This window comes from Micropterus salmoides, unplaced genomic scaffold (assembly GCF_014851395.1).
Source record: "Micropterus salmoides isolate LMB-PRFRI ecotype aquatic unplaced genomic scaffold, ASM1485139v1 Ms_hic_scaffold_5, whole genome shotgun sequence".
NCBI classification, from domain to species: Eukaryota; Metazoa; Chordata; class Actinopteri; order Centrarchiformes; family Centrarchidae; genus Micropterus; species Micropterus salmoides.
In genome coordinates, this window is record NW_024044237.1 from 11,482,691 (window position 1) to 11,508,255 (window position 25,565).

The 25,565-nt window shown below is 39.8% G+C and overlaps 2 protein-coding genes across 3 annotated transcripts; both read left to right on the forward strand.

Annotated features, from left to right (window-relative positions):
* The first annotated feature begins 3,675 nt into the window (after positions 1-3,675).
* On the forward strand, positions 3,676-7,901 carry LOC119888876 (eukaryotic translation initiation factor 4E-binding protein 3-like). Its single transcript, XM_038699656.1, has 3 exons — positions 3,676-4,096; positions 5,986-6,162; positions 7,302-7,901. The coding sequence occupies exons 1-3, from the start codon at positions 3,964-3,966 to the stop codon at positions 7,328-7,330; spliced, it is 339 nt and encodes a 112-aa protein (XP_038555584.1). The 5' UTR covers positions 3,676-3,963; the 3' UTR covers positions 7,331-7,901.
* Positions 7,902-12,523: 4,622 nt separating this feature from the next.
* Positions 12,524-24,118, forward strand: LOC119888995 (cysteine-rich and transmembrane domain-containing protein 1-like). 2 transcript variants are annotated; one of them, XM_038699824.1, is made up of 4 exons: positions 12,524-12,663; positions 19,952-20,334; positions 22,466-22,542; positions 22,914-23,012. In XM_038699824.1, the coding sequence occupies exons 2-3, from the start codon at positions 19,971-19,973 to the stop codon at positions 22,507-22,509; spliced, it is 408 nt and encodes a 135-aa protein (XP_038555752.1). In that variant the 5' UTR covers positions 12,524-12,663; positions 19,952-19,970; the 3' UTR covers positions 22,510-22,542; positions 22,914-23,012. The 2 variants fall into 2 exon arrangements, with proteins under 2 accessions (XP_038555752.1, XP_038555751.1); XM_038699823.1 differs by lacking the exon at positions 22,466-22,542 and having other exon boundaries at positions 22,914-24,118.
* Positions 24,119-25,565: the final 1,447 nt, after the last annotated feature.

Here is a 25,565-nt window from a genome sequence, read left to right on the forward strand (position 1 = left end):
GCCACTGTGGACTCCTTCCGCTTCCTGGGCACCATCATCTCCCAGGACCTCAAGTGGGAGCTGAACATCACCTCCCTCACCAAGAAGGCCCAGCAGAGGATGTACTTCCTGCGGCAGCTGAAGAAGTTCAGCCTGCCAAAGTCAATGATGGTGCACTTCTACACTGCCATCATTGAGTCCATCCTCACCTCCATCACCATCTGGTACGCTGCTGCCACTGCCAGGGACAAAGGCAGGCTGCAGCGAATCATTCACTCTGCAGAGAAGGTGATTGGCTGCAATCTTCCATCTCTTCAGGACCTGCACGCCTCGAGGACTCTGAGGCGAGCAGGAAAGATTGCAGCTGATGCCTCCAATCCCGGCCACAAACAGTTTTTAGACTCTCCCCTCTGGCAAGAGGCTGCGGTCCATCAGGACCAAAACCTCTCGCTACAAAAACAGCTTCTACCCGTCTGCAGCTAGTCTCATCAACAAGGCCCGGGCCCCCCACTGACACTCCCCCCCTCAAATAATACAATCATCTCTGCACATGTAAATATCACTTCATGTCATATCATGCACGAACCTGGCACATTGCACATATTTGTTGTTAATTGTAAATTGTTGTTGTTCCATTATTCCATATTATATTTGTTAATTTTATTATTTTTATATTGTCAGTTGTATTATTTTTCTCTATTCTTCTGTTATTCTTATATAACTTGCATTTGTTTATTACATATTTATGTATTCCTACAGCTATTTATGTCAGCTGTATGTCTGTCTGCATGTAGCACCTTATCACCAAAGCAAATTCCTTTTATGTGTAAAACACTACTTGCCAATAAAGCTCCTTCTGATTCTGATTCTGAGAAGTAGCTCAAGAGGGTGACCCAATTGTGCGTTATGAGGTTTTATACATCCAAAAAACTTCAACCGTCCAAACAGGCGTCTAATTGAGACCTGTATTTATTTGTCAAAACATTTAGCCAAACCAGGCCAGTAACGGGGACAGGCCTCTAAAATTGGGACTCTCCTTTCAATAGAAGTTTTACAGTAGCTACACATTTAATTGGGTATTGAAAATGTGTGTGTACTTCATCATCATGATCAATATTTGACTATCAATCGGCGGATTTGTTTCTCTTATGCCATTGTTACCACCACCCCAGGGGCTGTGGGATGTGCTGGAAAAACAAGTCTGATTCATGGAGGCCCCACCTCACAACTTATAGGACTCTAAAGGATCTTCTGCTAACGTCCTTGTGCCAGATACCACAACACACCTTAAGAGGTCTAGTGGAGTCCATGCCTCGATGGGTCAGGGCTGTTTTGGTGGCAAAAGTAGGACATACACAATATTAGGCAGGTGGTCATAAGGTTGGCTGAGTGGTGTAAATTGGATTCAAATTTAAATTGGAGTTTGGATTTGATTTCAAAGAAACTGTCCTGATTAAACACATTTTTGTAGCAATATTATTGGAGGCAAATTTCTTTTTTTCATTCTATTGTTTATATTTATAGTGGAAATAGAGGTTTTTGTTGGAATTAACAAACTGTGTCACCTCATTTTTTAGTCCAATATGTGGAAACTAATATTTTCCAAATAGAAAAACTCTACAGGCAGTGTCCACACAGCTCTGGATAACATATTCATTCTTTATGTGTTTATTTGTTTAGTTTTTTTCTACAGTTTTTCATCTAAATATCTTCATCAACCATACCAATGTCCAACTATGAAACATTACCCAAGAGATAGGGTATGGGAATAACATCAGAATAAGGCTCAATGTAATACAACAAATACAAGAAAATAATATGTAACAGCAAAAATTACAAAAATAAGAAAACTAATAATAATAATAAATACATACTAAATGGATACATATGTAATAAATTAAAAGGTAAATAAAATAGAATAACGTAAAATTATCTGTGACCTCATTATAAACAAAATAAACAAACACAACTAAAGCCCTTATTGATCTTTATGATGTCGATCAGAGTTCTGCAGCAGCTGTGACAAACTCCTCGTTCCTCTAAGATATTACATCGTCTATATCCGGTAAAAAAGACGTTTGAGAGATTTAGATTGAATATTGAGTATTCTTGCACTTTCTGTCAATTACATGAAGAATCAATTTGTCGTTTGTTTTATCAATGTATATACTGTAGAATGTTTTGGTTGGATATTGAAAAAGACGTAATTTTTTTGTACAGTTGGTATTATTATTGGGGAAATTCCACATCCACAAGAAAAAATGGACTGACTCCAAACCACACTTTGGACAATTTCTCCAAGAACTCCATCAGTATAGCACCACAATTAAAAACATTAAGAACAAGAAGGCAATCAAGACTAACTGTGTGTTTGACAAATTTCTTTTGGACAGATGATATATTACTTTGAATCCATATTACCATTTTTTATTATTATTTCGCTATCTTCTTCTTTTGTTATTATTTATGTATTTTCTCTTCTTATACAGCTGCCCCTGAACGCCTGTAGGAGGCAGTGTTGTCGAGTGAGTGACAGACACGGACAAGGAAGTGCGCGTCATTCTCACCAAGCTGATGTAATATGGAAGCTTCTCTCTAGTCCCTTTAATAGTTTGCGCGCGTTTACAAAACATCAGATGGCAATTTTCTTGAACTCGTTATTTTATGGTCATTAATTTCACCCCATTCACACAAATAACTACTTTCTGTTATATTATTCTGCACAGCCACGTAAAAGGGACAGGTAGCATTAAGCCTATCTATTCTCCAGTGGGAATTTGAAGCATATTAACCACTGGAGAACCTTGCAAAAGCTGACTGAGATAATGAGATTTATTTTATATCTTATTTTTATTTGTGTTAAATTGATCTGTGTATTCTTTGTTTTTTATGTGTTAACAAGCAAAAACTTTCTTAAGATTAATAGGTGTTTATCTTTTAAACTCACACTTTAGATTAGGCTATTTTCTCATTCAGTGTTTAGACAATCATTCGGCTCAGGGTGCGAACTACGGGGGAGCCAGGGGGAGCTTAGCTCCCCTAAAAGCATGATTTGTGATATTTTGGGGGGTCTCTAAAATATTGACAGCATGCTTTATTGCCATTCATTTCTCTATCATCATGGATCCATGCGTAAATTCAGGAACGTCAGACTTCATCCAGCCTGAGGGAACGATCACCGATCGTCCGCAGCGGGCCAGTCACTCCGCGATCTCCTGTCCCTAGTCCGCCCCACTCCCTCTCCGATACGGGTTGTGTCGCTAGTATGACCAACGCGCTGTAAACGGTTCGTGATCGTTCTGTCTGGCTGGATATTACGCATGATCCATGCAGAACTGCAGCTGTGGGCTCCCCGCAGTGCCAAGCAACTTTTCAAAATTCTTCCCTCTCACGGAGAAAAGAAATGACAGGTCGCAAACAGCTGTTGTGTTAAGCGTAATTGTAGCAGAATTGCTACATGCCTCATACTTTCAGTCAGCCCAGGCCTATATGCTTGTAGCTATTAATGATTCAGCAGTAAGAATCAAAAGGTGAGCTCCCCCGAAAGCCATGGTATAGTTCGCACACTGACGGCTGATTTGTTTCTCTTACTCCAGTGCTAACACCGCCCCCACGGGCTGTCTTGCACATGAAAACATTCACACCACATGGCCGTTGCCCCACGTGTCTGATGGCTGGAGAAAAAAACATCACGAGTGACTACTGCAGCTGTGGGTGCTACAAATACAGCACATGGTGGCGTTTGGTAGCTGCTTGTAACGACGGACACCAGCGGGCCCCAGACTCCGTGCTTGTTTGAATTCTCAGTTTAGAAGTTAAAGTTGGATACCTTTTCTTTCGGCCACTTTTTCTTGTAAAGCGCCTAACTAAGTTAGCGTTACTTTTGAAGTTTGTCTTCGTGCAAGGCTGTGAGCGAGGGTTATACAGAGGACTTCTAAAAACCACTTCTTCCATTCCGCCCGCAGCAGCTAAGCATAAGCTAGCATGTCGACCGGCACAAATGAAGTTAAAAGCTGCCCCATCCCCACCAGGGTGCTCACCCTGAAGGACTGGTCCCAGCTACCCGACTGTTACAGCCAGACACCCGGGGGGACCCTCTTCTCCACCACACCCGGAGGTAAGAAATGTGGAAACGGAAACTTAACGAGTGATAACGCTTTCTCTCGAGACACTAAAGTTTCTGTTTCATGTTCAGCCTTTTGGTTTATAAAATGCCTTCACACCACGAAACGTTTCAGAAAAAGTTAGCTTTAAGTTGTTGTAACGTTAACTCAGCAGTTTGTGTATACGTGCACGTACTCGACGATAAGCTCTCGCGAGAATCTGCGAACAAAACACATTTAAAGTATCGGATTAAAACAATTATTTAGCTCGCCCTAACACCGTAAAATAATCATATTAAAACGAGAACATTATGAACCAAAATGATATAATCAAGGTGGATAAATGCCTTGTTTGCATAGTGACAGTTGGCTGCAGTCCTCATGTTGTCAACAAGTTTGTTATTGTAGGTAGTTGTAGTAAGTTTTTTTTTTTTTTTTTTTTTTTTTTTGTGAACCTAACATTTAAGTACTTTTTACACCATAAGTAGTGCGAGTCTGCACATCGCTTTTTACTCTTGTTTTAATATCGTACATTATCAAATTACAATCACTGTTACATAGTAGGACACATCTTTTCATTGCTGATAGCAGAACAGTAGTAGTAACTTTAACTTGCATAAAATGTATTCATGAATATTTGAAATCACATTGTTCACACTTTTCAAACACATTGAGGTCTCAGCACGCTGTTACTTGTTTCATCAAAACCCTGCCTGAAGACAACAAGAACTGTCTAACCCTGACTTGTGATTTTAAGAGGGTGTATGTGTCCAGCTGCCAGAACAGCAGTGTGATTGGCCTCTGCAGTGGTGGAGGAGTTGGAGGCCGTCCTATCCTGGCTGCTCTCTGCTTTGCATTTCAGCAACAGCAGAGAACATTCTGTACAAGTTAAGGGGGGGGGAACTGGGAGGAACTGTCTAGCCTAATGCATGGGGAGTATGTGCAATTTAAAATTTTGTGCCAAACATTGATGACACTGGTAAACACAGCAATGGAAGTTGCAACACAAAGTTTTTACTTGTATTCACTTTATGTGCAACACATCTCACTGTGTTGCTGGGCTGACCCTCTTTTACATAGCTGCCTATACTATCGGTTGCATTCCAGCCCCCTTTCCTCACCCCAATTATTTCTCTCCACCTCTGCATTACTTCCCTTTTTCCAGGACAAACTGCTCACTGCTCAGTTATTACATAACATGTTTTTCCATTGTGGAGAGGTTGATATTGTACAGACTGGTTCAGACTCATAAAGAAGCAGTAGAGCACTCCTTGACTCAGTCACATCCTGGTCAAACTTATCACAACACGCCATTTATGACACTGTTTTTCCTTGGAGTTGGCCAATGTCCAAATGGTGACAGACAAGTCAAGTAGATTTTAGATGTGACAAACTGCAGGGTTTGTGTGGCGCTTCAAGCTTGCGTCATATCACCACTTTGAGAAAGCTTGAGAAAACCCATGATTGGATACATACTTAAAGTATGTTTCATTTGCCCTCTCTGCAAATAACGAAACATATGGCTTTAGTTTAATCTCAGGGCCTCGTGCTTCTAAGAGAGAATGTTTTGTGCTCTGATTTCCTAGAACTCATTGCTGTGGTAGCCTTCATCCCTCCCCTCTGTGTGCACACAGACCTCTCCTTTTCCAACTAAAAGAAATCCCCTCTGGTAGAGAATAATGATACTTAACTTCCCTAATGAGCAAATATTGCAAAGATGCAAAAGTGTAATAACGAGGTGGGTGGGTGGGTGGGTGCGTGCGTGCGTGCGTGCGTGCGTGCGCGTGCGTGCGTGCGTGCGTGCGTGCGTGCGCGCGCGCATTCCTTTCAGGAATTGAAATTTGATGTTTGTTTACTGCGGGTCAAACACCAGATTTTCTCTTTTGTTTTCTCTCAAACATAGGCACACGTATCATCTATGACAGGAAGTTTCTTTTGGATTGTCGAAACTCACCTCTTGCCCGAACCCCCCCATGCTGTCTGCCCCAGATCCCTGGGGTAACAGTACCTGCTACACACCCCATGGGGAAACTGCAGGATCTCAAAGAGGAGGCGGAGGAGGAAGAGAAAGACATTGCAGGTAAACATACCACTATTTAGTTCTTGTTTTCTCTTGAGTTTGACTGGTTTTACAGAGTGGAGTAACTTTACAGGAAAACACAGATTTCCAGGCTCATGTTTGGAGTGACATACGTCTGTACCATAACACACAAACAGCTCTTTTTGTGGTTTTATGAAATAAAGAACCTCCACAATGCACACTTGTGTAGCCTTATCAAATACAAGAACTACACATGCCAATTTCCCTACGTATAGAATGCTTTTCCAAATTAACGTTGCGTTGTTGTGAACTTGCAACCCTTTTGTTTCAGCTTTGAGCTTTATATTGCGTTGCCATGAGTATTCAACTGTACTAATACAGCAGATAGGTGCAGCATGTGTTCCTGCAGTGCCATGCCTACATGTTTGCAGCACAGCAGCTGTGCTGTGTTGAGGACTGGGACATGAGTGCTCCATCATTATCGCCATGTGTTAGTTTAGTGTTTCAGGGTCCGTGCCTTCATGGGTATAACCAGGCTTTTAAACTAGGCCAGTGGCTTATTTACTCAACAATCACTATATATTTCATATTGTAACAAGTCTTTCTCTGTCTTTCAGGCTGCCGGTGTCAGGTGTTAGTTTGTTGTTGCTGAGGGATTAAGACAGATAACAACGGTTATTTAGCAAATGAACAGTTTAACTGAGTGTACTGTACTTCTGATAGCCCCTCCAGAAGACATGACTTCTTGGAGATAAAATACCCTTATTTTGGCAGTGCTTCTCTTGTGGGGCTTTCATGACACTGTAACCAAAGATTTTGGGCTCACGAGCAAGTTGAGACCGCTATTTATTTTTGAGCGAAATGCATCCAACCATCAATCTGTCCTTCTCCATTCCTGCTGTCAAACTAAAGACCATGGGGATTAGGGTTGACCCCCTTTTCCTCTGTCCCCTTGTCTAGCTTGGTAAACACACAGGGCATGTCATGGGGTTTTGGAACTGTGAGCTACATCCTTTTTAGTCAAGTGTATTTTGTTGTTGTTTTTCAGTTATGAATGTAATGATAAGGTCTGCACTTTGTCATCTTCACTGTAGTCCGTTAAGGCGTGGTTGGGCTTGGGGTGTCAAATATTTGCCCTTTTCCAATCTTAACTGTTTCTTCTGTCCCTTTGTCAACAGATGACAACCAGTTTGAGATGGACATCTGAGCTCCAGTATTACCTCCTGTGGAGAGTTAGTTAAATTACCCCAATGCATTATATATAAAGCTTTTTTCACCTTTTTTTTTTTCTTTTAAAAAAAATAAAGCTTTAGTGGGGAACTAAAAGGAAAACACAGAAAACTGTAGGGTGCTTTTGACCCTAAAAAGTGTTAAGTATAAAAATGGTATTAAATGGGTTGATTGGTTGCTCACTCACTTCAGAGCTGCAGCAGGATTGAAAAAATCCATTTTGATTTAACCTTTTTTTTTATCTTTTGTAAATAAGAAAATTGTACTATGTAGCCTATTTTTTAAGTTGGGGAATATAAAATGATTACAATTTTTCACTGCAGGCATCAGTTTTGTTTTGTTGTATTCCCCTCCTCCTCCTCCTCTACCCCTCCCTCCCTCACCCCACCCCACCCCACCCCAAAAGAAGGATGGCTAACTTTCCTTGTCATAGGCAAACAAGTGTCCTAATGTTGGGGTCAGGGCCTACTGAAAATCAGCTACTCTGTTTTAAATGGACGGAGAGATGAAATGTGAATAATTTCAAATAAAGGCTGCTTGAAACGCCAGCAATCGTGTGTTTTTTCATTAGATGTACCTCTTTCTGTTAGAAAGTGAAACCATTGACGTATGTCCTTGCCTTAAAGAGCTGCATGCTGACCAGGAGCTCACACATGTATCATTTTAACATTTGGTCTTTGTCACACACTGATAACACAATTGTGAAAAAAGCCTAATTTAGTCATTAATGTAACTTTAATTTATTACTATTACATATAAATATCGTGTGTGTGTGTGTGTATATAGCAAAGCGGAACTGTTTAAATATTATGATCTTGTAGTGTACACTAAATTCAGACTCTCACGCTGTTACCAGGGTCAGGGCTAGGTATGCATGTTTGTCACAGACACTGATCTCCAGATTAGGAAGGCTCAACATAGGAGTAGGCCTGGTTTTAAGGAATGAGGGCAGCTGCTGTCCAAAGGCCAGACGTATTGAAACCGCTCTGTGGGGGAGGGGCTTGCCACTTTATGGTATTTGACCAGGCAATTATCTCAGATTTACTGACAACAATATGAATGTTTTTTTCAGCACTGATAGCCCCACAATCTGTGTTTTAAAGCTGTTAGTGAGTTCAAGGTGTATCATGTTTATTTGATAGGGACAGATGCTATAAATATAGACAATTGTAGAAACAAATTCCAATGCAATGCAACACAGCATTTATAGCTAGTGCTACTTTCCAATGCCCATCCCTAGAAGGGCTTTTAAATCTTCAGTGCAGTTTTCAAGTGAGAACAGATAAGCAGGTCGCTGTGCGTCATGTGCAAGTTAGTGATGTGGATCAGTCCGCTCAGCTGTTTGTGTCCTATGTCCTTGCAGATACAATGACTTTGCATTGCGCTAAAGCTATGAACTTTCAGCCAGGAGGCTCTGATTTATTGATTCCCATCAGGTTTAAAAATGTGGTCAGTATTTGGTCCATTGCAATTCTTCCAAGAGCATGCAAAGTAAACCTGCTGTGCCCTGTAACAAAGGCAGATGGGACCCATTGCAGAGCATAATGATAGGATAACTTCATAACATCAGGGTGGGCACTCGGCTGCGTTTGAAAAATGTGCCAAGGGGCACGTGAAAACAAGACCAGGTGCCAGGTGACTGTAAAATGCCACAAGCTCCCGTCGTGTAGTTTTGAGGGATTTCCTATCTGGGAGATATGAAACTGAAAATGATACTGGAATGTACTCCACAAACCTCATTGTTCTTGTGCATACACACACCTACACACATTTGCACAAGATTTTGGTGACACAGTGAGGAGCACTTTTATTGATCATTGAACACCAAATCTATATAGAGATGACCATCTATCACATAATTAACTACTCAACACATTGTCTACAATAAATTATTTTGCCTTTCTCAATAGGCCTACTGACCCATCAAGCTTGGACCAATGAAAACCAATGGAGACAAATGCTATCAACATAAGGCATATTATAAGGTTAGGAGATTGTTGAATCTCTAGCTCAAAATAGTTCTCTCATGACTGAAAAGTGTGCTCACTTTGGACAAAAACCCCCACCAGTGTATTAATGCCAAATCAGCCTCCCTTATTGATCTGCACAAAAGCATGACTGCCACTCTGTCTTTGTAGTGGAAATAAATTATATATGTACAACATGATTACTTGCCACATAAATTTGATATAAATGTCTTGTAAATTTTGAAACCAGAATTGGCTCTCACTGCAATCTTTGGACACAATCATTGCAATCACACCTGCACATAATTTCCAACGTACGATTTCCATTGGTCATTTGAATTTGTAAATGAGATCACGTCAAGATATTTTTGTAGTCCATTGGTCAGAGTGGGAGATCTTTGCTAATGTGTTTATCACTGGGCATGTAATAGGGATCGATCACAGACCAAGAGCCAAAAGTGTCTGCAAACATACATTTGTCAAGTCTTATCTTTTTGTCTTGAAATGTGAGGCATTTTACAAACTTCCATAGTGTTATATTGTGAAAATATGATTTCACATATTTCAGACGTAAACATGGTCATAATTAAAAAAAAACTGTTTAACTGCAGTTAAGCACAGTTAATCCAAATGAATAAATATTTATCAAGTGCAAATGTGTCCCAAGGGTCTGCTTACTTCTGACATGAAAGGCTTCATTTTGGTTTGTGGAGATCCAGTCAATGGTCTGATTGATGGTTTTGATCCCCCCCGCTCCCCTTCCACTTTCCTGGTAAGAGGGTTGGGAAGAGTTGAACTGGTTGATGAGGCTCTATTTTTGTCAGCCGCTCCTGTTGAAGCCACGGGTACAGGATCGGCCTGCATTGCCGAGGTGACGATGTAAACAGACACTCAAACACGCGGCCTGCTTGGTCACATCTATCATGACGGAGGGAGGACAGGGGCTGAAGTGGGCCACATATTTTACTCATGCATGAACACACATTCACAAACTTAAATTTATATTACATTCACTCAAATATTTACATTGCAGGAATTCAGCCAACTGTTTTACAGCGTACACCAGTAAAATAATATTCAATTCCTAGATCCCTGCTGCACGTTGAAATTAAATCTGAGATGCAAGCTGTAAGTAGTTTCTTGGATTACATCATGTGCAAGTGTATTTCATCATTAGCGTTAACCTGTTAAGCACCTGTAGGTGTTTGCAACAAAAGACAATATAATGAAGGTCTTTAAGCCATGTATTTGGCACGATCTTAGGATAAAGCTGTGCATTTGCTGTTTGTTGCAGAATCTCTGCCATGCCTCAGATCACTCTTTTAACATCTGCTGCCAGGCTATTGTGTAATGTGTCACCAGTAATAGTACCTTTCCCCAACATCTTTCCCATGCATTACTTACTAGCTGTAAACATAGCTTGGTGTGTATATACATATATATCAAAGGTGAGGTCCTTGTTTCTCTGGGGCACCACTGGTCTGCAACTCTGCCTCTTGATATAGGCTACCAATTGTACATACTCGTGCAAGCTATATGACATGTTGGCCTGGTATTGTCTTGCAGAATAGAGACCATTTCCTTTAAAGTTCCAGTGTCAGTGGCAGCTGTCATGCTGGCTGGCTGCTGGTATGCTATATTCATACTGTACTCATGTAATGTCATGTCTGATGGAGGAACTGAGATGATGTTTCACAATCCTGTCTCCCAACTCTACCACCCATTGTATGTGTGTGTGGTACATACGCATGGGTACTTTACAGATTAATAATATACTTAAAAACAGTAACATCATGTAATGGTGCTTTGTTATAGATTAACTATACCCAGCCATATGTAATACAACTCCACCTCAACCTGCTTAAACATTATAGTGCTTACTGCTCAGTATTTGTTATCCAGTATTATATAATAACTAAACACTTACAGATTCCATTCTGCTGCATTTCTTTAAGTAACATTGTGAATGCAGGACTTTTGCTTGTAATAGAGTATTTTACAGCTATTGCTACTTTTATTTAAGTAAATGATCTTAACCTTTCTTCTGCCACTGTCTTTTATGTGCTGAGTACAGTATGTACACGCACTTGCTTACTGTATATGCATGTGTTTGCATGTGTGTGCACGTGTACTTTACTGTCTGGGAGCTGTGTTACTGCCCCCTAAAGAGCACAGACACTGACACTTAGTTAAAACTCAGCAGTGTGCAGGTTGGCCCTGCGGCACAGCTCTTTCTTGTCATAACAGGAACTGAGCAGACTCACTCACTCAGATGTAGGCTGTACACACACGTTACAATTACATGGAAGCCTCCCGCGACCCTGTATGCAGGATAAGCGGTTGGCGATGGGTGTATGGTATTCACTTCCTTTGTTGAAAGCTTTCCTTTAAATGACAGCTGAACTTTGTCTACCATATCTTTATATCATTGCTATTTTAATAAATTGTTTATCGTTAGTCTTTTTTGGTTTAAAAAATGAGAAGCAAACCTGTCAAAATGCTGTTTGTTTTTTTTGTTTTTTTAAATCAGTTAACTTAAATGCTCTTCATATGCTGACTCTAGAGTAGAAGACCTTTCTCTGAGTGTGATGCTGATAATTTCCGACGACAGAAATAAAACACAGACATTGGCAAATATATTAGCCTACATATCAACACAACAGTTTAACATCTCATTGCCTGTTTATTACAGTACCAGACGACACAGTAACTTCAGGGAAGAACAGAATGGGAATAGTCTGACATCTGCTGGGAGAAAACCAGTAATGCACCTTACCAAAACTGCTCTGCAGTATTAAGGTGAATAAAAACACAATGACGTAGATTTTTCCAAAAATATAATAAGAGCGAATTTTTCATATCGTGTACGAGCTTCTAAGTTTCCATAAGACTGTAAAAAAAAATCTATTTCCAGGAGCGAAAAAAACGAGGTCACTAATCCATGCTTAATATTTATTAGTCACTCATCTCAGCTATTCTCTGCCCCCGTATTTATTTCGTCAGTGGCACGAAGATGTAGGTCTGTTCAATCTTTTATATCGTCAGATGATCAGGAGTCATGCTTTTCTCCTGCCGTCCCTCTGGTCATCGCTCTGGTTTGTGATTGGACGCTGTGTCAGCCGCTGTGGCAGCAACCAATCCCGTGTTTTGTTGCCCACCAGCACTCCCCGTGCTGTACCCTTCAAACGACGTCACGTCCACAAACTAGATACGCACCGGTTTTTGGACACGAGAGGGTCGTTCATTGCGGTGAAAACGGTAATAAACACTGAAGACAGAAGAATTTCCCTCTGAATAGACCTTCCTGCCTTTTACAAGAAACAGCGATACTATTTATTCAAAGGTAGGAGGTCCACACATGTCTGTAACTCTTATTTTTATGTGTTTATCAGCCTAGTCATCATGAATGCAGCACCGAACAGCGGGATGTGGCCTGCAGGTGCCACTTCTGTGCGGCCTCTGTTAGTCGCCTATTTTTCTTAAACGTTATGTTGAAAACGTAGTCTAATGTCGGAAAGCCGTTGTGGAAACCTAACATGACTAAGTTACTAACTTACCAATAATAAAAGGCTTCTAATACCAATAAAGCTAAAATTGCAGTTTTCGGCGAATAAACTAGCTTAATAGCCGAATGTTATGAGGCTAAATGTAAATGAGTTTGTAGCGACAAAGACTTTGGTCACTGTACTGTGAATTATAGATTGTGTGTTGTATCAGTTTGTCGTGACTGTGTGTGTGTGTGTGTGTGTGTGTGTGTGTGTGTTTCTAATTAAATCCAGTGGGGTGTCTTCATAGAAGTGATACACTCAGCCTTTGTCTTGTGATGTCTCTAGACGTTGAGACAAAGGTTAAACAAAGGTTGCCAGGCTGCAGAGACGCAGTCTAACTAGCTCTGTCTTCATAATCTCAATTAAATGAAGCTCTTTTTGTGTAAACTATGCCAACATCCCCTTTCTTCCGTTTCACATACGGCATGCTTTAAGGGACAAAACTAAGCACGTATTGTGTTAATGTGTAATATTTCTAACTGATATATTACCTTAAAGTTGACATAACATGGTTAATTTGAATTGTAGGCTGCAATGCATTTCCTGTTTAAGGCACATAGCCTATTGGTAGGGCTGGGCAGTAATGATAATCATTGCAATATAATTTTCCTCCATAACAATATATAATAAATGTTAAATATATCGTCAATTAATATTTGGTTCAATTAATTTCAATCACTTACACATTAGCAAATTCTATTTAAATATTTATTTTGTTCAGGAAAAGGGACTGAAAAAAGATTTACTAATCATATTTGTTTAATATAATTAAGATTTTATCATAATAGTTTTGAATGTTCTTCGTCAGATTTGTGAAATGATCCACTGTTTGGCATCAAGTGTTTGTCACATTCTGACCTTAAAGAAAAGTTTAACCAAATAATTAACCATCTGGTTTCTTCAGCCTTTAAACTCAAAAGAAATAATGATTTGACATTTATCATGATAATTATTGATATGTTGTATGAAATGTTTTTATCGTGATAACATTTTTGGCTACATCACCCAGCCCTACCTATAGGTACAATGTAAAAGGTCATGGCCGAGCCCCTGTCTAGGGGATGGAAAACCAAATATCATGTAGATGTCAAGGCAATTTGAGGTGTGTTTGTATTATAGCCTTGACAAGAGTATGCCTTCATTTCATGCTAACCAAACATTTGATTGCTTAATGATTAAGGTTGATCTCCTGTCCAAGTGGATCAATGACCCAACATAGTGGACATATGTTTATCGCGTGTAATAACTTGTAATATCAACGCCGCATCATTAGAGCAGGCAGGTAGGTCTGACTAAAATTACATTTTTGTATGCCATTAAATGAATGTGTTGCTTAGATTTTTCTTCTTATGACAATGTTTGCCCGATTCATTCAGCTGCAGCAGCTGTGCCAGTATTTTGATATTAAAATCCGCAGGCACTGAACAGGTGGTTGTTCAACTTACTTTTGAGAACTTGTCAACACTTCAAAAAACAACACACTCACAAATGTTCCAAACATTGTTATAAATTAACTTCATAAAGCCGTGAAATGAAAAATCCATTCATGCCATAAAATGTGCTCAAGTAGTGGTGAAAAGACTGTCTATCAATAATTACTGAAAACTCACCCACATTACCTGCCTCCAGATAGCAAAAGGTGGAGCGGTACATGACCAGTCTCTATAGGAAATGTGAAGGTATGTCATTCTGTGTTGCATTTTGAGATGTGGGGTGCCATCTTGTGAGGAATGCCCTCTGTTTACCCATGAGCCTCCGGTTTCTGTGGTGGTAACCTGATTTTTTTAGTTGTTTAAATTGTTTAAATCTGATGGAGAAGGGGAAAGAAGAAAGGGAGGCCTTAACGTGAGAAATTAATTTTCACTGCCAAGAAACTGTATTTGGACAAACAAATAATCAAACAACCTAGATTCATATGGCTTGGCAGCCCAAGACTGGATAACAGATCTAGACCTGGGCCCTGTTTCAGAAAGCAGGCTTAACAAACTCTGAGCTTATCCCTGAGCTCAGAGTTGATTGAGCCTGAGGTGGGAAACTCAGATTTTCAGTTCCAGAACAGCTGATCAGAATAAGTTCAATCAACTCTGAGTATGTTGAGCCTGATAGAAGAGTGTGCACGGGGATGAAAAAAAGCCATAATCAATGGAGCTCCGATATTATGATTCACCATAGCAAAGGGTAAATAACGGCAGATCATCTGTTTTAAGGAAGGATCGATACGTTACCATTAGTACTTTCTATACAGTGTTGCTCATTCATCATTTAGGCTTACCAGACTGGAATTTCCTTAATGAATGAAAGTGCTGGAATTCTCCTAAATCCCATTAGATTAAATTTTAAACGGAAAGTCTATATTTATTAAGTTGTAACCCGACGGGACAAAATGCCGGTGGCAATTGGGTACCTGATTATGAAAATAGGTCGACTATAGACCAAATATAAGACACAGTTTACTCATGAACCTGTGATTGTAAAGTCACAGTCACACCCAGTTGGTTAGTCTATTAATTATTTTTTGCAGTGGAAAATGTGTCTGTTGGTTCAAACTGACTGTAAAGTTTTAGACGTCTACTTTACATTAATACAATCTTGCTTATTTCGTATTTTATTAATGCTGTCAAAACACATTCAGACTATCAGCAGGTAATAAAATTCACTTTAAACTACATTTAGGCCTATTTGTTTCAGCTGCACCACAGTCATCCTCACTCAGAAATATTCACATTATCTCCAGTAGGCCTATGATAACTACGATAGGAATGTTCCAATCAGTGCAACTACAATATGAAGGATTACTGTTCATTGATCAGTTTTAGTTTAAACAGTGATAACTGCAGTAATGTAGCTCCCAGTAGCCTAAGTGTTTTAAGTGCAAATGTCCACAGAGTCACAGTGTTATATCTAAAGACGGACATAAATCCACGATGTGGTGCTAATTAGCAGAGTTTCAGGAGCGGGACCACACATCAACCACATCATCGCCAGCATTTCCATAAATACCCACACGTCCTGACTCCTCTTCTTCGCTCTCGTATCCTGCATCCCCCCCACCCCCCCACCCCTTTCTCTGTCCTGCCTCCTGATCTCCTTCTTCCTCTCCATAGGTCCTTAGTCTGCAGAGGTATTGTTTTGATTTAGGTTAATACCTTTTACCAGTTATTTTGTTGTAAATTGTTTATTGCTGCCTTTATAACAACACATAATAACTTGTTAGTGAACTGACTGTCTGTTTACTCCATGTCATTATATGCAATGCCATTAGGTTTAGAGGGTTTTAATACTGTAGAATCAGATGTTTCAGGAGCACTGTCCATCTGTATGTCTTTATTATCACTGATACTGTTTGTCTGAGCTCACTCACTTATGCTTGCAGTCCAACAGGCGGAAAAACAAATAACACACATGCATATGAACATACACTCATACAGTAAACATACTGTGCAAGCTTTCATACGAGTCAAGACCTGTAAATCTCCTGTACTCAAAACTTAATCTGATAACAAAGACTGGTGCAGATTTATATGGATACAATAAAGGCCATGTGACCCTCAAGGTGAACTTTGATGCAGTAGAAATAGTTGTTGTTATCAGATTACTGATTATTGGTAAGTTCCCTTTGGGGGAAAAAAAAGCTCTTTCTCAGCCTTTAGCCAGTAATTCAACAACCTCTTGTCACATGTGAGCTGGAACAAAGGTTTGACAGCCATCAAAGTAGCCTCCCTGTTAACAGGCAAATCTCGGCTGCTTAAAGGTACAACAAAAACAAATCATCAGGGATCGTTCTGTTCCTCCTGGAGCATGGTAACCATAGTTACAGAGGCTTTGCCATCTGTCAGTAGCTTTAAGAACACATTCAGGTAATGAAATGTCCAGCCATCTTTTGAAAAGCACTGCACAGAGAAGCTTATTGCTGATGTTAAAGCAGGAAGTAGTAATTGTGACTGAGTAAAACATTAGTCTAGCTGTTGTATTCTATCAATTTCCCCATTGGTCTATTTAATCTTATGGTATTTGGAAATTCGTATGAATTTAATCTTTTTAAAAGGTACAACACCACCCAAGAGCCACCCTTAAACTTGTTAATATTATTACCAAATTAGGTAGTCAAAGAGATACAAAACACATGTTATACTTTGAATAAATACAATGTTGGTGTAAGTGTAAATAAAGGCATTGGAATACTTGCTGTGAAGATGAGCAGAAAGGAATTGGAGTGCTATTTAGTTGTTTATAGTGTACACATACGACGGGACAGAGGAATCCTGGGAGGCCTAGCAGAGGTGCAGTTTTCCATCTGGCCCACTTTCCTTTGTTATGGATGTTCTACATGAGCCAATCCAGTCACGAAGGCTAGCGTGAGTGTTGTGATGGACCCAGATTTGCCTTATCAGACATGGTAAATGGTAATGGTAAATGCACTTCCTTCTCACAAGTCTAGAGTGGAACAAATAACCTCTAGACATTAAGCTAATCACAAACATTTATTGTACTTTCTAAACAGCCTACAAATTGACACAGTTCATGTATGGGCACAACAGCATGCATGAAAAGGAATGGTTTCATAATTTATCTTCCTTTTGTTCTACTTTCGCATCACACGGAAACTGTGAATGTGTGATGTTGATAATTTGACATGACACATTTCATGTTTGTGTGGGTTGTGTTTCTGAGTAAAGAGGAAAACCAGGTGTGAAAATACAGCCAGTGCAGGCCTGTGTTGTCACTGCTGTCTTTCCCTCCTCCTCTTTCCCATTGTTCATTTGATCAGCCTCACCCTGCACTCTGTGAAACTGACTCCTTATTTTGTAAAGTCTGTGTGAACAATACTGTAATGGTGCTTATCTCTGGCAGGGCCAATACGGGTTGGGATTGACTATCGATTCATAAGGCAACCTCAACAAAGCGTACAATAATAAGCAGTGCTTGTTTTTTCCTGTGTGGCAGTGGAGGCCATGGTTGTTTTCCATATGACACTGCAAAGGCATGAAACACCAGGAGGTATATTTTTAGGGATTAGGGATAACAACTTTATGCTATTTACTTTTCTGCTCTGGGAAATGGTTGCATCATTTTTGTGCCTGTCTGAAAATGTTGTGTTCTTATATCGGGACCCAGAGGAGCTCATTGCCTAATGTGACACTAGAGGCTGAACTAAACACACACATGCAGACACACACTCACTTACTTAAGCCCCATCTGCACTACTCATTTTAAAACGGAGACCTTTTGCTACGTTTACACCTTCCGTCCAGACTAAAACGCCGAAAGTGAAGGCCTAAAACAAAGAAGTTTGAAAACGCTGCCGACCACATTTTTTGTTTTAAAAATCCGGAGTGTTTTAAAGCGGATGGACAAAAACGGAGAACTTTAGAAACGATCACAGACGCTCACATTTGGATCTATGATTGGGTCTTATAAGTCATGTAAAGCAGAAACACAACGGTACTGAGAGAGTTATAGTTTTGGTATTTTTATTAAAATATTTGTACCGTGTAAGTAGCACATATTTACTTTGCGGCGACTCCCAGTCTGTTTTCTGCCGCCACAGCTGCTTTTAACTCCCATGCTACATTCAGTAACCGTTCCAGCTCGTTATTGGTCCATGCAAAAAAAATCTGCCGTGGTCCTTTGTCTGCATTACTTTATTCTCTCTCCAAATCTTCTGTAACTACGGAATAGACCATCTGGTTCATGTTTACACCGGCACAAGCATGCCCAGTGTACGTGAACGGCCAATAGATGTGCGTTTTCAGTCATTTTAATGTAGACAGAGATCAGCTCTGATATGCAGCTAAAATGCTGGTGTGCATGGAGATTGTATTAATTTTAAAGCTCTGTTTTTAAACAAAAACGGAGTAGTGTGGATGGGGCCTTAGATTTTTAAAAAGTTTTTCTAATCTTGTTCAAAATAGTATTATGGTGCATTTACATCTATAAATATGAAGGATTGTTGTTCTTCACAGTATAAGAACATATGTCATAAGATCCTCAGCAAATTAGGCCTAAATATTTTCTTTGTTTGAAAATACATTTGTTTTAGCCATTTTAATAACTACTGCTATTGTTGTAGTAAGAAAAGTCTGTATTCTGAATGCATTATAATTAAACTATATGTTTAAGAAGGCCTTCACACCTTTCTTATACTCTTAGTCATGGCAAAAATATGGGCATTCCTGCATGTCCCGTGACATAATGCACTACTTCTCCCAGAAAATTGTCATGTTTATTTATTTTGTTTGCATTTAAACTACAACAAAAAAAGCCAAATCTGAGACTTTCCACAAAGAACTCCAAATGTCAGCAGCGGGGTCCTCCCTTTTCATTCAGATGTTGACGGATAGTGCGAGCTGACACTGTTGTACCCTGTGTCTGCAGGTCAGACTGAATTTGTTTAGAAGCTGATCAAGGTTCTTTATCCACCATTCGAACAATCCTTCGTTGCAATCTTTCAGCAATTTTTCTCTTTCACCCACCTCCAGTTAGCTACAGTGCCATGGGCCAATGTTGAGCTCAGTGCACACAGGAACATTAAGATCTCTTGAGATGTAGCCTTGAGATTGTCCATGCTTTTCCAAAATTTTGGTTCTCAAATCCGCAGGCAACTCTTTTCTCGTCTTTCTTTTGTCCATGCTCAGTGTAGTACACACAACACATAGGTTGAGTCAAGCTTTTCTCCATTTTGACTGGTGCAAAGAGTGATTTCTATATTGCCAGCACCTGTTAATTGCTACGGGTGAGCATCACATACTTGAAATACAATTGTGTCAATTTTCTGGGAGAGGTAGTGCATAATGTGACAGACATGCAGGTTTGCCCATATTTTAGGGAATGGCTGTATGAGTGTATTTGAAGTATGTGGAATTTTTTATTATACATTATCTACAGTATGTCCATCTACAGGTATGTCTGCATAAAAGCAGAAAAACTAATTGCATTAAGTTCTAATATGTGGCACACTATTTTTGAAAACATAGGACACACATAATCTGCCTGTCTTGATTGTAATGTTTACACATAGCCGACTTATTAACATGAGAAAAGTGCCATTATTTACGCCATCACTCTTATTTTCTTGTTACTTAGGTGATTGTTCAACGCAAAGATGAATTTTGAGCAGCCCCCTCCATACCCAGGCAGTGGCCCCACTGCTCCTGGCTACCCAGCTCAGGGCCCACCTCCACAAGGCTACCCACCTCAGGGGTATCCTCCTCAGGGATACCCTGTGAACATGGAGCAGCCTAATCCAGCTTACCCTAACTACCCTGCCGGACCGATGGGCCCTGGAGGTCCTTATCCTGGCCCTGGAGGTCCTTATCCCGGCCCAGGAGGTCCTTATCCCGGCCCAGGAGGTCCTTATCCCGGCCCAGGACAGCCTCCATATCAAGGGTACCCTGAACAACCACAATTTGGCTGGCAGGGGGGACCCCCTTCTGGGCCTATGTACGGGGAAGCTCCCAAAAACACAGGTGAGTGGTAACACAGAGACTCACAACAGAGGTTGATTCAAGTATGTACAGTATTATTAGTATTCTGACAATACTTTTACTTAAATGCACAGTATGTAGTTTTCTGCCGCATCAAAACAGTAACAAAAGATGTAGCTTGATGTTGTATAGTAACGTGGGATCATGAGAGCTGTTGTCTACCACACCATTGCCTACATCGCGGTCAGCTTCTCCTTGTCAGGATTCCTTCAGTGTTCATTATTCAGGAGGTTTTTACCGGGAGTTATCCACATAGGTCTCCTCCTGTCCAAAACAAATGGACCCAGTGATTAAACTGGTAAAAACACTGAATAAAGCAGTTTCATGTAAAAAATCGTTGTTTGTTTGGCAGATACTGGACACTGCGAACCCCAGCTGCCACTAACGTTTGCTCAGCTTGTTTCTCCGTAAGATCCAGACATCCGATGAGTAAAATCCGTCATCCAGTTAAAATATGTAGTTAGAAACCACCAAGATCTAAAAGGTATATCATAAAAATGTGCCTTAAAACTGAATAAAGAGTCAGTATATCACTCTTATGATTTTTGGCGCTGATGAATGTGATATGACGTCATGGACAGGCAAACAAATGAAACGCACCATTACCAGGATTAAAATTACAGATTTCTCTGGGTTTGAAAAATGTTTGAAACATTTGGGATAATGTATGTATCTAACTCAACAAAACAAATACTGGATACTTAGATGTAGTCATTTTTAAACAAAAATGTGGAAAGATTGCATATTGTATCTTAAACTAAGTTTTAGAATGCAGAATATTTTATTAACATTAATAATAATATTTGAGTTCGTATTGACTACTGTAAAGACATTTGTCTTTTACCACAGTAGCACTGAGCTGGGCTCTCTTCATTATATGATATTTCTCTAGCAAGACAATCTGAACAAAGGTGGTGGAAATCCTTTGCTGTGATTCAGAAACTGAAAAGTAATTTATATTGAAAGGACCTTCACATGTTGTTTTCAAAATCAATTAGATGTTTTATTTTGCATGCATATTCATATTCATTCAGTAGAATATATTTTGGAGGATTGGGACACTTGAATAAAACACTGTAATGGTATCAGTAACACCTGTGCTACTGTGAAAAAGGCCTATCATTTTCATGATCAATTAGTCTGCCTTTCATTTTTGTTTGGTTTATAAAGTAGTGAAAAATGCCCATCACAGTTTTTTAAAGCCCTAAGTGAGGTCTTAAAATAGCTTTTTTATTTGTCATACAGCCCAAAACACAAATATATTTACTTGACTGTAGTGACAAGCAGAACATCCTCATAACCTGCTGGAACCATCAAATGTTGACTTTTCTGCTAAAGAAATTACTTAAATGATGAATCGATTACTAAAAGAGTTGTGCATTAATCTGTTGACTAATTATTTCATGAATGACTTGTTTCAGCAAGAGGGACTGCAAAAGTGCAAAACCTGCCAGTATGTAGAGTAAGCAATTAAGGATTTTAAAGTGTGAAGTCAAGCCAGGTTTAAAATAAAAGGTGTGTTAATGCAGTAGCACCTCCCAAATGAGCATCCAGAACAGAGTGTAGCACAAGCTGTGAAACTAAAAGCACACATGTCATTGTAAAATAATCCAAATGAATATGCAAAGAGAACAGCCCTGCTTGCAGAGAACACAGTTAACACCTTTTTATGTATTAAAGTGAGCAGTGAGGTGTTGCTGCTCGTGTAACTGGCTTTAGATAAGCGTCTTCTGGCAGATCAAAGGAGTGTGTTCTGCTATTGAGATTTCTGCGCTGAGTCATTTTGATAGAGACACTATTATTAAATATTGGCCAATCATTAACCACTTCTTTCATATCATTATCAGAGCTCAGCATAAGTAGTCAGCTAGCGTCACTTTATCTATTGACCAGGAACAGGTCACCTTGGTAACACACTCACATATGTCATTAGTCACTGCACCTGGTTGTTAAAAGCTGGATGACTGTTGTACCTCCACATGAATGATTAATCACAAACACAAGGAAGTCAAGATGTATTCATTCAGGCCTGTTGTTTGACTTCTGAATTTGTTTGGGACAGGTGGTAACGCTCACATATGGGTAACTTTATCCTTTCACATGACTTATTTAGATATATTGACTGAAGGGGACATAAAGCGACTGCTGCAGGTGTGAAGTGAAAGGAAAATGTGCTGTCGGGGCGTGGAGGTGTGTAGTTCTGAAAGCTCTTATTTCATTGGTTTAAGGATGCCTCAAAGCAGCGCGAGTGTTACTCAGCTGTAACGCTGTCTGATCATGGCTCTGGGCTGCTATGGCATTACCGTGGTAATAGTCCTCCCATGATGAACGTAATTAGAAGAAAATCAGAGCAGCCATGGTTACACTTGAGCTCACTGCTGAAGACTTGACGCAGTAATTCTGAGAATTATCTCTGGTTTTATACAATTTTTAAAAATGTGTCACTAATTGCTTGCTTTAAATTGTCTTCCTATTCCCCCCTTCTTCTCTATATTACCTTGTCAACCCTTTTCGCCTCCGCTCTTCTTTCCTTCTGCACTTCACTCCCTTTCTCCCTCTAGTGTACGTGGTGGAAGACAGGAGAAGAGACGACACAGGAGACACATGCCTGACAGCCTGCTGGACAGCTCTGTGTTGTTGCTGTCTCTGGGACATGCTGACATAACATACTCCCCAACTGTTCACTCCCATTAACCCCATGCCCCCCATTTCTGTGCCTGGAACCCCATCACCCTTTCCCCCATCTGCCTTAAACCTTGCACTCCCTTAAAACCACCCCTCCATTTCCTCTAAAAAGTCTTTTGCCTGTCTATAAATAAACGCCTCAATGGACGTCTCTTCCCAGAGCCACTTCCTCTATCGTGATGTGAAGCCCTCAGCACTGACTGACTTACAGACTGACTGACCCTGTCCAGGGACTATTCTGTAGCAGCTTTTAACTGAGCTTCTAAACATAACCTGAATCTCACGCTCTGCACTGTAATCTTACACCAACATACAACAGCACAGATGCACACACACCAATGTAGATCCACAATTACCGATAACACACATACTGTATACTCGGATCTCAGGCTCATCTAGTGTGAGGTTCTTCACTGTAATCTTACACCAACATACAACAGGCATGGACGTGCACACACACACCAAGGTAGATCCACAATTACACACACACACACACACATACAGTATATTTGGATCTCAGGCTCATCTAGTGTGAGGCTCTTTGGCACTTTATGACGATTACCTCTTTAAGACACTACTCCTGCCTGCCCTCTCAACCAACTCCAGCCCTCCCTAACCCCCCTTCAGCTGTGCTACTTCCCTTTGCCAAGGAATGACCCCTTATCCTGAACCCTCCATACCCCAAAGGCCACCAAGACCCTGGCTGCTAATGAGCCATGGGGCACTCTTAAGAAGCTAATGCTTGAAATGTATCCCTTTTTATTTGCACAGAATCTGTTTTTTGCCGACATATGTAAGTGAAATCATATGACAATAAACGAAATGCATTTTTAAAGATGACAGTGATTTATGTTTGATTACTGTTGACATTCAGTGGCCTCAGTGTTTTTTTCATGGTGATCTTGATATGAAAAATGATTCCAATATTATTTTTATTACACACCTTGGAGAAAAAAAAAAGAAAATATGAAAAAAACCAAAAAACATGATTGCTTAACAGAAGAAACCAAATGACCTGTTACTAAATGCCTTTTTGCTTTACATGAGAAATCTTGCATTAAAATAATTTATTCCCATGAAATGTGAAGCTTTGTCATTTGTGTTTCTCTGGGGCATTAAAGCGTTTGTGTGTGGGAGGTTAAAGGAGAGGAGGGAATATAGATCAGTATACTGTAGCTGTTGGGGGGGCTAGCCGGATGGGTCAGATCTCTTCAACTATTTATAACACAGTTGCTAGTGCAGGACGTTTGTTGCAGCATGGCTGCCTTCTGATGCATTAACACTGTTTCACAAAAGTAAAGCTACATAGAGAGACAAAATTACACGCAAGTGAAAAGAGAATAAGTGACTGGATGTGGCATTGCTTCATAATGCACAGCACCTTTTAAAGGTAGTGGAAAGTATTAATTAGTTTATACTCTAGCACTGCATGGCTTTGAAAAACATGTACATGTAACATTTTATGCTACTTAATACTTTTACTCCACTACAATTTAGAGGGAAATGCTCTTTTTGCTTCACTACATTTATCTTACAGGTACAGTTCATTTTCAGATTAAGATTTTACCTACCTTAAAGGAGAAGTTTATAAAATGATACATTAAACTGCCCAACAATAGGCCGATACGAAAGATTAAAATGAACCCACCCTAAACAACTACAACAACTGCATAGATGTTAACACTGACAGGGCTCATTCATACATATTTGATACTTTTAAGTACGCTTTCTCACTGGTAATTCTGAAGTTTTACTCACGTAAAATACAGGATTTAGATGTAGCGTATACTGCCACTTTTAGCTAAATCTGCATTAAATGATTTTAACTGGCCACTTTGAGGCAATGGAAGCAAACTATGAACACTGACACATTGGATGTGGCGTGTTACAGTCTTGTATTTACACATCTAGTAGATTGGGACATTGACATTAATTTGAAATCCTTTGTGTCCTCTTGGGGAACTTAAGTCCAATCTTCACTCTCCTGTTCGCAATCTTTGGTCTTTACCAATTCCTGAGGGAACAGCTATGTTCACCAGCTAGTCACTGTAACTTCATCTGCCTGCTGTTTGGTGCTGCAGTCAGCATAGAGTGTGTTTTTAGAGCTTATACACTGAAAAAATCAGCCTGCGAGCAATCTATGAGAGCTGTGAGAGTGAAACAAAACTGTGAAGGTGAAGGCTGTACAACCAAAACAACAGCTTGACACAGTAAAAAGATCTGAGCTGTGGGGAACTTCCTCAGTATATAGTCATTTGATGCATTATTAATACAAAAACATTGATTATAGACACTTGAACCTCTTCTGCCGAAAGGGGACGTGGCATGTCAAATTCAATAGTATATCCTCCTGAGAACCAAGGAAAATATTTTTTTTCCTAATCATATTTTTTGTGATTCCAGACCTGTTCAGGGTTAAAAAACCATCCTACAATTCACACATTTTTATTTTTATTTTTATTTTTATTTTACAGCATGTCCACTGTAGTAGACGACAGGATCATTTGAGTACGAAAACAGACACATTT

What these genes read in the sequence shown, in the direction of transcription:
- LOC119888876 (XM_038699656.1), top strand. Translation starts at nt 3,964, where the DNA reads ATGTCGACCGGCACAAATGAAGTTAAAAGCTGCCCCATCCCCACCAGG. An exon ending in CTTCTCCACCACACCCGGAG is followed by an intron (nt 4,097 to 5,985) that starts GTAAGAAATGTG and finishes TCTCAAACATAG; the next exon opens with GCACACGTATCATCTATGAC. An exon ending in GGAAGAGAAAGACATTGCAG is followed by an intron (nt 6,163 to 7,301) that starts GTAAACATACCA and finishes CTTTGTCAACAG; the next exon opens with ATGACAACCAGTTTGAGATG.
- LOC119888995 (XM_038699823.1), top strand. Translation starts at nt 19,971, where the DNA reads ATGAATTTTGAGCAGCCCCCTCCATACCCAGGCAGTGGCCCCACTGCT. An exon ending in GGAAGCTCCCAAAAACACAG is followed by an intron (nt 20,335 to 22,913) that starts GTGAGTGGTAAC and finishes TTCTCCCTCTAG; the next exon opens with TGTACGTGGTGGAAGACAGG.